Source organism: Rattus norvegicus, chromosome 3 (genome assembly GCF_036323735.1).
Source record: "Rattus norvegicus strain BN/NHsdMcwi chromosome 3, GRCr8, whole genome shotgun sequence".
Lineage (NCBI taxonomy): Eukaryota > Metazoa > Chordata > Mammalia > Rodentia > Muridae > Rattus > Rattus norvegicus.
The window spans coordinates 37,903,462-37,921,637 of record NC_086021.1 but is presented as its reverse complement, the minus strand read 5'-3'; the positions used below and the strand labels follow the sequence as shown (position 1 = coordinate 37,921,637).

Below are 18,176 nucleotides of genomic sequence, written 5' to 3'. Positions count from 1 at the left end.
AAGATTCAAGCAGACTTCTCCTCCTAACTTTATACTGTTTTCTAATTAAGCAAAATTCTGGAGCCCCTGGCCCTGCTGAACTGGTCACCAAGACTCTCAATGTTTTTGTTTGTTTGGTTCTTTTGGTGTCTTTTGTACTAGCTTTTTGCTTCCCTCTCTTAAGACTAGTGGTTCCCGTTGATCCTTTTGTACATAAGCTAACGCGCCCCTTGCACAGGCCTGTCTGTCCCCAGGCTCAGTCCCCACAGCTCATTTTTATCATCTTACCCTTAGTACCAACCACTGTGGTGCTCTGATGCTTGCTTAAGCTATGGTAGCCTGTTGGTTTGGGGAGTACAGTACACTCTTGCCTGTTCTTTGTTGTTGTGAAGATCTTTAGTGTTGAATTTTTTGTTTTGTACTGAGGATCGAACACGGACTTATACGTGACAGGCAAGCTTTGTTCCAGTGAGCCACACCCTGAGCCCCTATAAAAGTGCTTAGTTTGAAATAGAATCTCAGTTGCTTCAGACTCCACAGGCATTGGGATTACAGGCAGATGGCACCACACTTCACAGTTTTTACGGTTTACTATTATTTCTAGTTTGAAAATACCAAGATCATTGCACTAAGTTTGGAAAATACATAAACTAGAAGAGAAAGAGGGATAAAAGATTTCAACATTTTGGTCTAATAGAAAAGCATTGTGACTGTTCTAATGTCTTTTCATCTGTTTGTTTTGAGACAGGATCTCTGTGAGGCCCTGGCTGCCTGGAACTTTCTTTGTAGACCAGGGTGGCCTCAAACTCACAGAGATCTGCCTGCCTCTGTCTCACAGTGCTGGCATTAAAGGCTTGCACCATCACTCCGGGACCCATTAGCTTATGTTTTATCATTTTAATTATTTTCCCTAGTTTGCTTATAGCTTGATCCCCAACCCTTTCTTTCTTTCTTCTCCAACTACTCACTTTGCTGTGGGATGTAACGGTTGACGTAGACAAGTCAACGTCAGTTTAGCTTGCATTCACTGGAGGAAATGGATACGAGCAGGTAAATGCATACAGTTGAATAGTATCCTGTTTGATGACACAGTGATTGCAATAGGATGGTAAATCCCGTGAAAGAGAACGCAACAGAGAGGGAAACTATTCTATACTTGATCTTTTGACCTTTCAATTGTTTTCTATGGATTACTTCTCAGAAACGAATGGTTTTTTTACTCCATTTTCCAGCTGTTTTTCATGACATGACATGCCCCGCCCCCAGTCCTCCTGTAGGCCAGTCATTGAAAGTTCAAATGACAGCGAGGGTCTTCTTTATATGTCATCAATTAGAAAACCTAATTGATTGAAGGGACACATGAATGCCTACTTTTTATTTTAAAGATACTTTATTAGAAATATATCAAGGGAAAAATGCGACACAGTTATATTTGAAAATGTGACTTTTTTCCATAAGTGACTGTGACTTGCCCTACTATTTTCAAAAAAGGGTGTCTTTTAAATCATAATAAAAGTTCACTTTCATTAGCACAATAAAGTTCTTATAAACTTTAAATCTTAAAAAGGACTGATTTAAAAGATTTTTACTTTTATTTTTTAGTACGTACATATGCATACGTCTGAATGTGGTTTGTACATTTGGGCATATATTTTCATTTTTAAAGGATTTATGTATTTATTTGTGTGTATGCGTGTGTGCCCATGTGTGTGCACACACATGCATGCAGTATACATGAAGAAGGGCCTCTAGTCAGCTTGTAAACATGACTCTGACAGGCTTTGCCTTTCTTTCTTATTCCCTGCCTTGCTAAAACTGTTAGATTTCACTCTTCTTTTTTTTTTTTTTTTTCGGGGCTGGGGACCGAACCCAGGGCCTTGTGCTTGCTAGGCAAGCGCTCTACCACTGAGCTAAATCCCCAACCCTAGATTGCACTCTTAATGCTAGTCACCAAGGTCTGTTTCCTTATATGGCTTCTTCCTCCCCCTTGAAACTGATTACCAAGTTCCACCTATCAAATGTTGAAGTCCAGCAATCAAATGCCCTCATTGACTCACCTAATTAACATGCCCAATTAAAATTAATCCCCTCATCCTAACATGGGGCTTTTCCTCTTTACCCTTATAACTGCCATCTTCCTATAGGTCATGCGTGTCTCCTCTGTCCAGAGGCAGACCTTTGTCCTCTGGAACAAATACCCCTGCTTGCTCTCCCTTGTTCCCTTCCCTCATCCTCTGTCTCCTGTCCCTGCCTCTCATTCCCTGCCTGTTGCCTGTCTAGGACTAATAAGTCCCATTTGTGCTGAGAACTGGGTCTTCAGGTGTCCGGGGCGGGTGCTTTCCTATGCATGCAGTCTCTGTGGCGCCCAGAAGAGGGTGTCAGGTCCTCTGGAGTGAAGTTCTGGAAGATTGTGAGTCTGACGGATGCTGGAAACTGAACTGTGTCCTCTGAGCCAGCAGCAAGTGCTGCTGACTAACTGCTGAACCGTCTCCAGCCCCATCCACCATGGTGTTTGTTTGTTTGATTTAATAATTTTTTATTTTTTGAGAATTTCATATAAAGTATTCTGGTCATTTAAATGATTACTTCTTCTGATACTTTTAATAGCTGATATCAGAGTTTGGGATGTGGCATCTCGAAGCAACGTTTAATTTGTTTTATCAAATTTGAGCTCATAATAATAATTAAAAAAAAAAACCAAAGATATTTAGAATGCACATCTGCAGGGACTCTGGGCTAACACTTTCTGTTCTTCCCTGTGAATGCTTTCCCATCATTGTCTGCAAGCACATTTAGTTTTTATATAACTGCATTTATAACACAGATACCTAAATGGTTTCTTTTTCTTCCACAAAGAGTAAGTATGTTATGGCCTTGAATGAGCAGAGCTAGAATGAGAAGATGGCAGATCAGGGAGCAGAATATATCCCCACTCAAACCTGCTCTCCAATCCCCAATCCCAGTGGTGGTGCTGGGACACACATACCACCGAAGGCATAGCCATTTAAAGTGTGGCACCCTGGGACAGGAAAACCAAGGAGTTGTAGGAATGCTTTCCTAGAGAATAAATAAGCATGTCCCATGCCTCCAGTGAATGCAGACCCTAAACTTCAGTCTTTTGTTTGTGTTGGGCTCTAAGTGACCCCTCTGTGCCAAGAGGCAGGCTTGTTGTGCCGAGGCCTACACACCTATCCAGACAGGCAAGCCCTTGCTCAGTGTGCCTGCCTTTCCAGAAGACCATGTTCATGTTTTCTTGATAATTAGACAAGAGTGTAAGCAGTCAGTGTAAAACATTCAGGAACAAACTCGTGTGTCTGCTTTTCCCATGCTGTAATTCATGCAGAGCCAAGTCTACATTGCATTGTAATCTGTTTGAGTCACTTTACTTTCTAGAGATTTCCTTCCATTCCTTCCTTTACTGTTCCCATTGCCCAAATGCCTGCCTGTCATTTACTCCCATGAACCCTGGCCTTCTCGCTGGGCTCCCTGTTGTAGCCATGCAGTAGAATTGAGTGGAATGGCTAACTTGGGGGTCTGAGGAAGATTAGAGCAGACAGCTAGGTATCAAAGATAACCATCATTCAGTGTCCGGTCATTGCTGTCTTCTAACAGAGGCCCTGGCACAGCAGGTCTTTGAGTTTCCACATCAGCTGCAAAAGTGGGTTTTTATGTGTAGGTCATTCCTGTGTGTTCTCGATAGAGTGCCTTCAATTTGACATGCTCAGTATCAAGTCTAGACCTTTCCCACCCTGCTCACCTCATTCTACTCAGCAGGGGGTGCCTCTGGAGGTCAGACCTCAGTGTTATGCCTTTATTTTCGGGCCACATGTGATTTCTGCAAAATAGGAATCATTCTTCTTTGTGGGTTTCTCATCCACTCTTCTTCTTATTCCTCTTCCTCTACCCATTTTATTTTCAAATCCTTTTCATTTTAATCTCGCCTAGAATGCAATGGTTTAACTTCCTGAAGTTACTAAAATTGAAAAACATCAGGACAGGAACCTGTGATGCTTTGATCAACCTACATTCATTGACTGAGTGCTGTACTGGCCAGGTTGTACCCAACCTGCCATGTTAGTGATATCGTGGTAACAGCAGGCCCGGACACACATACACTCACTTTCCCAAGTGCAGGATATCACAGTTGAGAAAGTCATTAAGATGATTTGGAAGCAAGTGCTGAGAGAATTATCTAGGGAAGGCGTTTTCCAGTCACGGAGTAGCTAATCTAAAGTGAAATCTGACAGATGTTCATTTTCAAGCTGGAATTCTTCAAAACAGAAATAATAACCACCAAGTATAAGCAATGTTTCTGTTACTCAGAATAGGTTGTTAATAAATATTTGGTTTTCTGATATTTCACACACACACACACACACACACACACACACACACACACACACACCGCTCTAGCTAAAACAGTAAAATATATTCTTCTATTGGTTCCTTTGTGAGGAACTTGTACTGAAGTCCAGGCAGTTGCCTAAAGGGGAAATTTCATAAATCTTTCTTGATGTTTATTATCTCCCCCTCCCATTCTTGCACAGTTCCTATGGCATCTGCCTTCTGAGTGGATCTTGAATCTTATTTCTGTGGCTTTCACTGTGTACCATCTTACCATCACCTCCAACTTGACCTGTGATGCCAGATCTTCAGTAGTCTCTGCATTTCCTTTTGTGCCCTCTTCCAACTGTCTTCCATGTTCAAATGACCATTAAAAACATGGAACCTGGGGTTGGGGATTTGGCTCAGTGGTAGAGCGCTTACCTAGGAAGCACAAGGTCCTGGGTTCGGTCCCCAGCCCCGGAAAAAAAAAAAAAAAACATGGAACCTGGCACAAGCCTATAGTCTTAGCATTTAGGATCAGAGGCATGCAGATCTCTGAGTTTGAAACCAACCAGGTCTACATAGAAAACTCTAGGCCAGTCAAGGCATTATGTATAATGAGACCCTGTCTTAAAAAAGAAAAATCAAAAATATATGAGAAGTGGGGCCAGTGAGAGGGCCCCGTGGGTTAAAATTCTTGATATGGAGCTTGACGGCCTAAATTCGAGTCCTGGAGCCTACTTGGTGGAAGGATAGAACCGACTCCCACAAGCTGTCTTCTGAACACCACACGAATGCCTCCATACGTACACCATGCATACACATACACATGTATGCACACATTAAATAAGCAAATGTAAAATAATTTTTGAAAAACAGGAAAACATAAAGCCTCAACAGCTTCCTGTTGCACTGAGACTAAAAGTCGTGTCCACTTGTAACGTGCACAGCCTCTCTGACCGAAGCCTGCCTTTCCTTCAGATCATCTCCTGCTTTCCTTAACTTTTTCTGAGTTCCAGCCTCTTCAAGCCCTTTAAACTAACCAAGTTGTTTTGTATCTCAGGGTCATCCACCTCTTCTCTTTATCTAACTCCTATACATTATTAGATCGTGTATTGATTTCTTCAAGGAGGTCTTTCCTGAGTCTGTAGCTTGTGTCCTTTGTCCCTGTTACACACTGTCATTTCACCTCACACTTTTTTTCATGACACTTTGTATGGTTGTGCTGCAAACCTACTAATTTCTGAGGAGTTTGGGGGAAAAAGGGAATTTAGACATGTTTAGACTATATAGCCTTGGCTGGTCTGGAACACATTATGTAGATCAGGTTAGCTTCAAACTCACAGAGATATGTTGCCTCTGCCTCCTGTGTGTTGAAATTAAAGATGTGCACCAACCCATCCCAGCCTGTGCTTTTCTTTTTCTTTTTCTTTTTTTTTTCCGGAGCTGGGGACCGAACCCAGGGCCTTGCACTTGCTAGGCAAGCGCTCTACCACTGAGCTAAATCCCCCAGCCTGTGCTTTTATTTAATGTCTTTCTACCTCTTTCTGATCTGTGGGTGCCTGTAAGTTCTCTAGAGCATGTGTTTCCCTCCTTGTATATCTCTATGTAACACCTAGAATATATTCAGTTTCGGATAAACCTTTTTTGGATGAAGAAGGGGATGAACTAAGCTCCACATTCTTAGACCTTTCTTAGTGGTGCAATACCTTAGACAGGGCTGGGCCATGTCAGAGGCTTCCTGAAGTCTCAAACAGCTCTCATAGAGAAATAGTGGACGCCCACTTTCTTTTATCTGGCCCTAATTAATTGTCCCTTTGGCTGATGCTGATTATACTTGCGACTCACTGTTTCCTCCCTGCTTTTCTCGTAGACGGAAAAGGCGTAACTTCAGTAAACAGGCTACAGAAATCTTGAATGAATATTTTTACTCACACCTCAGCAACCCCTACCCCAGTGAAGAAGCCAAAGAGGAGCTGGCCAAGAAATGCAGCATCACAGTATCACAGGTGAGGGACCCCACGGGGCTGTCATTTCTGGGATGCAGGGCACCTGTGCCTCCAGGGCCTTATCTGTCGTCATGGCCAAATGGTCACCTTCAGAGAAGCCATTTATAAAATCTGCATATTTGCATAATTTAATGTGAGAATTTAAAGCTTAAGTGATGTTTTAAAAACACTAAAGACAAGGAATGGAGATTCTGTCCGCCTTCCAGCCCTCAGTGTCAAGCTGCTTCTGACAGACAGGTAAGTGCGCCATGGGGAGAAGCACAGCCATACTTTAGTCACATTGCTGTACTTATGTGTAGGCCTGGTTCCCTTACCCACATAACTCACCCAAGCTGTTTCAATAAGAAACCAGTTTATCTGTTGCTGAAAGGAGATTAATTGAACTCTCAGTGGAAGCCTAATGGAGTTCGCAGCGTCGCTCGTAGGTAGGTGTGCCGCAGTGTTGGAATTCTGTGGGTTTCTTTGCTTTCCTCCTTGTTAGTTTTATTACGGCTGAGACACTACCAGTCTTCCTCAAGTCTGCAGAGACAGCTCAGCAGTTGGGAGTACTTGCTGCCCTTCCAGAGGACTTTGGTTCAGTTCCTGTCACAACCATCTGTAACTCCATTCCCACAGGAGCCAACTCCCTCTTCTGGTCTGTGTAGGCACTTGGTACACAGACAGATATCCAAGCAAAACACTCATAAATATGAAATAGATCAGTAATTAATTTAAAAATATATTCCTCCTGTGTCCACTGAAAAGAAGTACATGTGTGCCAACAGTATGGCTCTGTGAATATTTGCTAAATATTACAGTAATTGTGTATCAGATGGTATAAGTACTATGGAGATGACGTCGGTATACAGGAGGACATGTGTAGGTGACATACAAACACTCCGTTCATGTCACTTGAGCATCTTTGGATTCTGCTGTTCCCTGGGGATTCTGGAGCACACCCTGCTGTAGTGACTGAAGGATGACAGTAAACATATAACTGAAATTACCTAAATTTTTATTCCAATTTTCACTTTTTTTAAAAAATAGTTTGCCATGCAAGCAGTGCTTCTTTGGGAATGCACAGTGGTAATGTAGGAACCAGTTCTGACAGTGTGGAGCTTAAAGAAAAGCCAACTCTCCTAAAAGTTCAGTGCTCAAAAAAGTTGAGTCCTCGACAGATTCCTAATCCTTCCTGAACAGTTTCCACCCACTGGGGACCAAACATTCAAGCAGGACTCTCTAGGGACCATTCTCATCCAGACCACCAGATCGTGACACATACTACATGTATTCCTTCTGTAGAACCCAAGACAAAAAACATCGCCTTTGGATTCCAATGGCTGTTTTATATTAACGTCTTAGGTGATGGTTATTTAAGAGGAAATAATACCCCAAGTTTGCACTGATTTTAGTTTGTTGGTTTGTTCATTTGTTTTTGCTTTGTTTTGAGATATGGTCTCAATGTATAGCCCTGGCTGGCCTTGAGCTAACTCCCTAAGATCCGCCTGCCTCTGCCTCCATACTGCTGGGATTATAGGCCTCGGGCCACCATGCCTGATCCTAGGATGCTTTTTAAACTTTTGTTTTAATATTGTTTCCATAGCAACTTTGATTTGTAATTAGGATTTCATTCAAAGCTTAATTTCCTTCTCTTATTAAATTATGGTTTACTTTGTTTCCTGCCCAGTTTCTTTTAAAAATATTTTGTTTAGTGTTTTTGCAGGCACACTTGTGCAATTTTGTGTGCAGAAATGAGAGGACAACTTTCAGGAGTTGGTTCTCTGCTTCCTCCTGGAGAGCTTCGGTCTCCAGGTTTGCCAGTTTCAATGGGATGTAATTTATTTCAATTGCTAGGTACGAAGTTATGTTTAATAGAAAATGCCTCGGTAGAGACTGTGTAGCACTGACTTCCACTTGAAACACTGAGTATAATGTGCAGGACATGAGCAGATGGACATAAGGTTCCAGGAATGAGCAGATCGAAAGTGTTTGGATTTGAGTTGGGCTTTCTGGGGTGTGGATGTTCAAGCTGATCTTGTTCTGACCAAATGTCTGATGGGGCAACAGGAGGGAGGAAGCGCTTATTTTGATCACAGTTTGAGAATACAGGCCTTCATGACACGGTGTGGCTGTAGGTTGGATTGTGAATTGAACTTTGATCCCCATTGTGACCTGTTCCTTTTTGTTCTCTGGAAATGACCTCACAGACAGTCTTAGGGTGTGACTTGTAGGTGATTAAACCAGCCAAGCTGAGCACAAAGATCCAACAGCACTGCGTACGTCCCCACACTCTAGTTAAATGGCTCACTGCAGAGCCAGCTGACAGCCAGGCCTGCTTTCCTCACTGGATGTTGTGGGTCCTTTTATGTGTTTCCTGCTCCCACTCTTTGTTTTAACTTTTAACAATATATTTGACACTGGGGGATAGCATACATTATATCCTTTTCAAGAGCTCTATATCCAGATTTTTTTTTTTTGATGGCTTTAGTATATAGCAATTTAGATGTAGTTCTAGGACGTATTCAATATATGCTTGTGGAATTAGCAATAAAAGGTTTTCTTCTGACTGTTCTGTCAAGAGATCTCACTTCTAAAGGGACTGGGAACACACTTAACAAGTGTTTAAAACACTGTTTAGTGCATTCATTTGCATGTTCCTATGCTATGAGGAGCGCTGAAACAGCGTTCCTCAGTGTGGCCTGGCCAGACTGGAACCTGCTACTGCCTCCTGCCATGCATGGGGATTTCAGGCATGTCGTCGTCGTCGTCATCGCACCTGGCTCTTTTTTAAACCACGCATTTGTTTCTGTGTGTGAGGGGTGTGGGTGTGCAGTGTGCACTGGCACATGCATGGAGTCAGTTCTTCTCCAATAGGTTCCACAAACCAAACTCAGCTCGCCAGCCTCAGCAGCAAAGTTCCTTTACCCACTGAACCGTTTGCTGGCCCACACCTGGCTTTTCCACTTCTTGTCTTTATTTGAAGTTAAGTCTTCCCATCTTGCCTCGGCCTCACTCAGACTTGTGGGCACAGTGGTCCTCATGCTTCCGTCTTCCTAGTGGTTGGGTTTATGGACATCCTCCCTCACACCTGGCCACACCATTTACTGTCTTTAGTTTATTTTGAAGTCATCATTGAAAATTCTGAGAAAAGGGCGAAGACCCAGAAATAATATAGACAGAGATACTCACCTATTTTAAGACATGCTTCCTGATCTTGTCCCATCCGGCAGTCAGTATATGTATCCATTTAATTGTGACAGCTTTCTGAATTCACCTACTTCCTGTCTAAAAAATTAACCTCCTATGCCAGTTCCTCTTCCCGTATCTCTGAAGTGGATGAAATGGTTATTCTGGTAAACACATTGATTCCTATCCTTAGAGTTTTTAGTTCAAGTTCATAAGAAGTGAAAGCAAATAATTTAAATATTTTCATTTCATATGGGTGTTTGCTTGCATGCATGGCTGTATACCATGTACATACATGGCCAGAAGAGGCCATCAGATTTTCCAAAAACTAGAATTATAGACAGACAGTGTAATGAGAGTCAAACCTGCATCCTCTGAAGAACAACTAGTGCTCTTAACCACCGAGCACTAAGGTGTCTCTAGACCTTAACAAAGAATTTTTGTTTCAGGTCTGACAGATAATCTGTTCTAATAAGAGAGCAATGTACCCTACAGTAGAAATTATACTGAAAAACTTAGACATCAGAGATTATAAAATCTACCTTAAAATACTGAAAACAGATAAGAACAACAATACAATTTGTTGTTGTTGCTATTGTTTGTTTTTCAAGAATTTCTCTGTGTAGCCCTGGTTGTCCTGGAACTTGCTTTGTAGACCAGGCTGGCTCAAACTCACAGGGATTCTCCTATGTCCACCTCTGGAGTGTTGGGATTACCACACCTAGCCTAACAATATAATTTTTAATAACATATAAAATTGAAATTTTATTATTGCTTCAAATACTTTAATAATTAAGAATCAGTAGGAGCCAGGCATGGCCACCCACACGTGCAATCACAGTACACAAGGAATTCCTATAAATTAATAAAGAAGAGGCAACGCGAGTTCCATGTCTGCCAGTCAATCAGTTTGAAAAGTGGGGAGACCTCACTGATGCCATAGAATATGCAAGGGCTCAGTTAGATGGAAATCCCCATTCTCACTAGCGGTCTGGAATGAAGTAACATTTTATCCTTCATAGACTGGCAAAGAGTTAAGTTGAATGATGCCAAGGGTTCTAAGCCTGTGTGTAGCAGCAGGGACCCCTGTTTCCTGCCAGGGGTCAGGTCATGGTAAGAAATGGCCAGGCCAGTCAACCCACAGTCTCACATCTGTATGGAAATGCCCTGGAAAACCTCTCACCTAAAAGGTATATTACAACATTGGAGGAGTATTGTTAGTAACACTAAACTATCTGAAAACTTGAAGTATATTGTTGTCCATTTTCCTAAAAAGATGGATGTTAAACAGTGGCTTCCCATAGCAGCAGCAGGGAAGGATGAACTTTAGTGTGTGTTGATTCCAGTGTGGCCTAGGAACATCACATCAAATGAAAATTCAAATTGCAGATCATCCGTAGTGTATGTCCGCCCTCTTTGAAGTCAGGGGTGGAGACGTGTGGTCAAATACAAGAAGGAGACTAACAAAAGGAAGAGCAAGAAGAGGGATCAGGAAGAAATAAATGGCCAAAGCATCTTAGCAGAATTAATGTATGTTTCCATTTGAGTTGTGAATTTACAGGGACTGATGTGAGTACCATTCACTGTAAACCTACACATCAGTTAAGAAGGCTAGATATGGAGGTGCGTACTCTTAGCCCTGGCACTCTGGAAGCTGAGGCAGATGGATCCCTCTGAGTTTGAGGCCAGCCTGGTCTACTTAATAGGAGTCTTTATCAGTGTTCAACTGGTTCTTAGCCTTAGCTAATAGAAATATGTATGGAAAAGATTCATAGTGGAATGTCTGTGACTGTGATAGCCAAGACAGTGGGACTGCCTGGAAATGGGGACGTCAGTGTGATTTATTTATGCATAGCTGAACTATGAGTCAGCAATGAAAATTCACTATAGCTCTGTGTATCTGCGTCATGCTAGAGATTCATGATTCCATCAGTAACCGACTCAGAAACAGGCCATGTTACCCTTGGGTGCTGGAAGTGAGGACCGCAGTTGCCTCTGGGGGAGTAGTGAGTAGGCAGGGAAGGACTCCTGTTCTGGGCGGGGGGGGGGGGGGTGTCCTGGATTTGTTCATGTTATGAGAATCCATCACGCTCCATACCTAGAATGCGTGCCTCTTTCTTCTGAATGAGTATTTCTCACATCACCCAAGTTTACATGCACTGTGACAACAAGCCTGCTCTTGAGATTGCACAAGCTTTTGTGGGAAGATATAACAGGAGGTAAATGAAGGGGATAGCAAGTTAGAAAATGATAGGTGCTGTGGAGAAAAATAAAGGAGGGAGAGCATGGGGTTAGGAGATTTTCTGCTTACTAGGGGAAGGAAAGAAAAGAGCTTGGTAGAGTTGGAGAGATGGACACTGAACATGCAGTTGGTGAGGAACTCTCTAGCAGAGGACACAGCATGGGGTGGAAGCAGCCCGAGTAAAGGAGTAGAGGAAGCCACTAAAAAGGCTGTGCGTCCAGATGGCTGCTGGGCAGTGGGGCTGGCTGCAGCTTTTACCCTGTCAGGTGAGAAACAGGAGCAAGTGTTACCTGTGTTCTGACAGGATTCCACAGTGACTGATTGAATGCAGATCATGGAGCTGAGGAGAAGCTGACACCAGCTGTAGAAATGCAGGGAGAAGCTGGCCCTGGCTCAGGCCAGGGAGTCAATGAGGAGGTGATGAACTGGGCTGGGTTCTGGATGCACTGAGCATACAGCCAACAGGGTTGCTGACATAGGAGGTGAGAGAGGGTGTGGATGACATTTTATCCTGAGCATCGGGGTTATAGAGTTGTCGTTAAGAACAATAGGGAAAGATTTAGCAGAGACGTGTCAGAGAAAAAAGTAAGAATTTCTTCTTGAACATATTAAGCGTCTGTGCTGTAGCTCTCAAAGCTCATATGTAAAAATGTAAGTGGATAGGAGAGTGGAGATAAAAGCCGTAGCAGTCCTACATTAATACACAATAGCATGCTGTAAATGCAAGTCCTCAATGTAGAATTCAGCTGGACCAAAATCAAGTCTCCTGTTTTGAGGCTCAGTTCAGCTGAGAAGCTGGAGTTCCCTTTCACGCGGTAACCTGAAGAGTCTCAAAGCTGTTATTGAAATTTCACATGCACCGAGACTCACACTTAAGTTGTCACATTTTCTTAATTAGTGGAGCGGATATTAATATTCCTTTACTTTTGGAGTACAGCTAACTTGCATGGATTATTCAAGTTACCAAGACACAAAGTCTCCATTGTTCTCCTGATTCTGATTTTGAGTCTATCTTTTCAGTTAGGTGTTTTTAGAATGAAAATGTTAACTTCACTGCTGCCTTACTGAAAAGTACTGTAATGAAAAAATTGATTTTTTTCTTAAAGCAGAAGAGAACCAGAAATAGTAGAAGTTAAATGACTAGATTCATTTCTTCATTCATGCCATTAACCAACATTCCAAAGCCTTTAAAACTGGTACACAGGACCTGTCTGTTAACAGTCCAGCACAAACGACATTGACCTGTTCCTTACAGATAAGGAGCCTGAGGTTCAGAGAATGATTTGACAAGGACTATTTCAGGCCTTCATGAGTGGCGGAACTGGGGTAGAGATGCTCGATCCAAAGGAAGAAAGTGGATTGTTACTTTTTTTCCCTGCCAGTGGCAGTGTGGTTCCTGTCTCCCAGGGGCCCAGGCAAGAGGCTGGCTGGTGTGTACAGACTAGGCTCTCAGGAGGGCTGCATCCTTCCCCTCAGCTGCTGTGAAGAAGCTAGGCTAGTTAGTAGTCTGAGGTCTCTTACTCATTAAACTACGTACTCCAAAGCAGTGAACATTCAGTAAGCTAATTAAAATTTGTAAGTAAGATTTCTTTATTAAAAAAATCTATTAAAAACAAGAAGAAGCCCGTTAAAGTAATTATTAGAGCAGGGGGAAAAAAAGATGACTATCAAATTACCATATCTGTTTCAGCTGTCCATAAAGGCCTTTTCAGTTGCTTTGGCAGCAGACACCAGCAGAAATGGTTTTCGGCTGTAAGTGTGCCGTAGATAGACCAGAAGCAGCTTGAAGGAAAATGGCTGCTATTGTGTCATGGAGGTTCTTTCACGCTGTTTTAAAGGGCGACAAGCTTCTATTCTAAAAGCTCCTATTTTGTATCCTAGTGGAGATGAAGCCGTCATTAAACAATGTGTGAAGAATAAAAGAGTCAAGTGTAAAGCTGTAACACCTAGTGCAGGCCATGGGCACCTGCTTGATCTGAGAAAGGGGTGCCTACCTTGGGGCATTGATTAGCCTGCTCTTAGGCCTGCCCCAGGAGTGTCAAGTATGCATATTTTAAACTGGGTTTTTCTGATGGAATCTCTACCACTCCTTCTGTGAGACTCAGTTCTGAGAACAGGGGGACTAATCTATTCCCAGGCTAGACTTAAGTGGTTTTGCTTTTTCCTATCCTAAAGGAAGTCCCCATCTGAATGTGGACCTTCCAGCTTTCCCTCCCTCACGTTACCCAGCCCTTTCTTCTGTGTAAATGAGTATTCCCTCCAGTCCCTCTGCATCCTGTCTCTCATCACTGTATCTCACCTTTCTAGTGCCTCACTTCTGTGAGACTTGTCAGGGCAGTAGGCTAATCTGCAAGTCAGGATCCCAGCAGAAAACAGATGGCATGCTCAAAATAGAAAAATGTGAGACAATTTTAATAAAGTGACTATTTATAAACTGTGTGCAGAGTGTTAGGGGAACAACGGATGATGTTGGCAGTTGGTTCTGTTGTTGTATCTTAGCCCCAAGAGATACAGGAAGAGTTGCCAGAACCTCAGAAGGACGTTACACGGAGAAACCAGTAACAAGCCCTGAGAAAAGGCAGAGTGCCAGGGGAGTAGATACCGTGGCCTCCTTTTCCTCTTTCTCTCATCTCCTTCCAGCCTGCAGCAATTGGCAAGCCCCAGGCAGAGGGCAGCCTCAGGGCCCACAGCAGGGTGGAGAGCAAGAGGAAGGAGTGATCAGAAAATAGATGGTGTAGCCCAAGGGCAAAAGACCCAGATCAGTGCAGGATGCATGCCCAGACCCCCTGGCTTCTCTCTCTATGATTCTGTGCTGCTCCCTCCCAGAGCCTTCTCCTAAGGTGCCCTTGCCTGCCTTTTTCTTTTTTTACTGGCTGCTTTTCTGTCCTAACTCACTTATCAGCTCTATCCAGACACAATGTGAGGAGAGGCTTACCAACCTCCTGCCAGCAGCACCAGGGAGGGCCCTGTAGGAAAGATGATATGTAGAACCTGGAGATGGATGGATAAGATTCCACAGAGGGAAACTAGCAAGGAAGGTGTTCTAAGCAAAGAAAACTCCATCAGCAGAAGGCTGGGCCGTCAGGTAGCCAGCTAGTTTTTAGCTTGCTGACTCTCAGACCAGGCTGGATTCTAATCCCAGTTCTTTCCTGTTTAATATGTTTGTGGCCTTGAGTGAGTCTTTGTACCTCTGCCCACTTTGCTTATATGTACAATTGGGCTAGAAATAGAATTATTCGTGCCTCTGAGAAAATACATGAAAACCACCTATAAGTGATTGTCAGAGACAGAAGGTATTAAGTAGCAAGTGTGTGTGTTTCTCTGTGGTGTTCTTTACTCACAAGAACCAGGAAGAATGGTGTACCAATTTCTGCTCCTTCAGACCTTGCTTTCCTTGATAGCCAGTGTATGCCCTTCCTTGCATATTCTCTTAGTTCCCTTTTCCTCCATAGTTCTTAGCATGATTCTAAGGGTTGAACTATTGTGGTGTTCACTTACAGATGTAAACTCCATGTTGGTTGGAACTGGTTGCCCTATTCAATGCTATATTCTTAATGCCTAACAGCATCCAGCTGTGTAAGTGGTTTAAGACGATGTATTGGAGAGTTAGAATGGAGCCTGACTGGGGAGGGCCTCCACTTATGAGACAGGGTGGTTTAGATATCTTACTCGTGTCTATTAATTAACCTAATAGCATCCAACTAGCTATCAGAGTCACGGGGCAGTGTTATGTCATGAATGCCACAGATATCCAGCCTTTATGGGGCTCACATTCTAATCAGGAAAGAAGAGCTACATATATGTACACATGCATGAACACATATATGGATTTATACATAGGTATATGTGGTATGACCCATATCAATATAGTTCATGTAATTACTATATGAGCAATTGTATAAGATATCATATAACATAATATCAAACAAAAGGTTATAATTATTGTATTAATTGTATATAATCGTACATAGTGTTAAGTGTTATGCCTTAGAATAAGGAGAGGTATTCTGAAGAGATGCATGATTAGATTTGTGAAAAATAATTCTAGCACCAGCAGTGCATGTCAACTTAAATGTAATAAATGAATGCTTTGCAAATCTTATGGCAGATTCCAAGCTCCAAACTTATGAAAAACTGTAGTTTCCAAACAGAATAAATAAATAGTAATCCAGGCTAAACAGTCAAAACTGAGGTAAAAGTGAGAGTGTGCTGTGAAAGCAACACTTATCCTGTCCACTAACTTAGCCGAATAATAAAGTCGAGACAGGGAGGGTCGGCCTCGGCCTCGTCAGGGATGATTTAAAGCAAATGTCAGCTGAGAATCTCATACCTGCCAAATGCCTTTTCATACAAGTCAAATCTCTCTCTCTCTCTCTCTCTCTCTCTCTCTCTCTCTCTCTCTCTCTCTGTTTACCTCTTCATAGAGAAGTAAAAGATTTCAGACAGAATGGAAGCTGTAGAATATGGTAAGCGGAAGGTAGTTGGGTAGGTTTGAATCAAAGTCTACTCCATAAGGATACTAATGCCCTACCTTGTTCATAGTCTGCACAAAATTTAAATATACGATGACAGTGCCTGGTGAGTGATGAAGCGCCATCTTCTAAGGCTCTTGCGTCTGGGAAAATACCAGCTAGTAAAGTGCTAGTGAAGGTTAAACTTTAGTGGTGAAATCTTTAGTCACTTCGAGGGTGCTAAAGACTATGTAATTTTCAAATAAATACCAAGGAGATGAAGAGTAAACACTAGTCTAAGGAGGGGGAAGGGGGTACGGAGTAAGTGAAACAGAGTAGAAGTACTTATGGGATTATAGGATTCCCCAGTACGTCAATGATCATAGTCTAAGTAAGCAAAAACATATCAGATAGGAGACAGGAAGGAAATTACGTGTTCTTTAAGAGACATCTTAAATATACAGATACGGGAAAGACGAGTAGTAACTGCAATCATGTATAGCAGGCAAGCCATAGCCAACAGAAAGCAATGCCAGATTCAAAATACTTCAAGACAGAAGGCTTTACTGGCGATACAAAGTAATCCTGCGATAGCAGCTTTACATTCCTGCGTACCCAATAACATCAATCAGAATAAAAAGCAATTCAGTAATTTCAAAGAAAAATTAAAATCCAAAAGTCACAGTAGGAGAATTCCATATCTTTCTGTTACCGAGTGGCCAGCGGATGAACACAAATGCACACTCAGCATGGGCACAAAACGGTGCTTCTCAGGCCTTAGCATGCATAAGCATGCTCCAGACACCCGTCAGAATGCGGATTTCAGGACCCTGTTTCTGTAAGTTCTGAACCAAACAGTGAGCAATGGTTCTGACCACTTGTACATTCTGCATTAGTACTGATGCTGGCTGTTCTAGAGCATTGAAGTGTTACAAGTATAGAAGATTTGAACATAAATTCGCAGCTAACATAAAATATTATACCAAATAGTTGCAGTACACACACGGGCGCGCGCGCGCACACACACACACACGCGCGCGCATTGTATGTATGTGTACAACAATTTAGATATTATATATTCTGGTCTAATGAACCTCCTCTACTACACTATATTTCTTTCTTTTTTATTTTTCTATTTATTTATTTATTTAGGTTTTGGGGAGGGACAGGGACTCAGGTAGTACAAGCTGACCTTGGACTATGTATGCATTGGTGTATGCTCTTTGTGTGTGTGTGTGTGTGTGTGTGTGTGTGTGTGTTTTATACTTATATACACAAAGATAGCTGGAGTTAAATGATAGGGAACCAGCTCAGAATATTAAGGGAGACTGATACTAGACTAAGAACTCCAGAAAGGAGGAAATAGTAAAAATATAGGCAGAGATGACCAAAACTGAAGACAAATAGACTACACCCCAACAAAGCTGAGCACTGCTTCTTTGAAAATCTGTCTTGTGGGGCTGGAAAGATGGCTCATGGTTAAGAACACAAGCTGTTCTTACAGAGGGCCCGAGTTCAGTTCCTAGCAACCACATGTTGCAGCTCACAACAGCTGGTAACTACAGCTCTGGGACATCTAATGTCTTTGGCCTCCATGGTTGCCTGCATTCACATGTGCATACCTACACAGAGACACACAAATTTAGGTAAAAGCTTGAGTGTCCAGTCCTTTAGTATTCAGCACGAGCTGTGTGTAGTTTTCATTCTAAGAAATGGAATTAAAAGATGAATCTCTAAGTAGTAATGGGAGCCTCAAGGAGAAGGTGAGTAGACGGGCCTGAGTTCTGAACTCAGACCAGCGTGGTTTGCTTATGTGCACCACCATTTACGAGCTGAATGTCTGAAAAGTCACTAAGATTCTGTGTCTTTGCTTGTTTATAAAATAGGGAGAGTAGTAAAACCTAGCTTGTTTGCTTGTCGGGAGGACTGACCGCCATATATGGAATGCTTAGTTGGCCTTTGTGAATGTTTACACTTGCTAGTCCAAGTGTGGTGACCAACGGA

The 18,176-nt window shown here is 42.5% G+C and overlaps 1 protein-coding gene across 3 annotated transcripts in view; it reads left to right on the top strand.

The window, feature by feature from the left end:
• The window catches only part of Pbx3 (PBX homeobox 3), a 193,716-nt gene that overhangs the window by 158,319 nt on the left and 17,221 nt on the right, over nt 1-18,176 (top strand). For all 3 annotated transcript variants that reach the window (XM_039105260.2, NM_001107834.1, XM_006233975.4), the window contains one exon: nt 6,179-6,314. In XM_039105260.2, the coding sequence (XP_038961188.1) occupies nt 6,179-6,314 (136 nt within the window). The remainder of the gene's footprint in view (nt 1-6,178; nt 6,315-18,176) is intronic.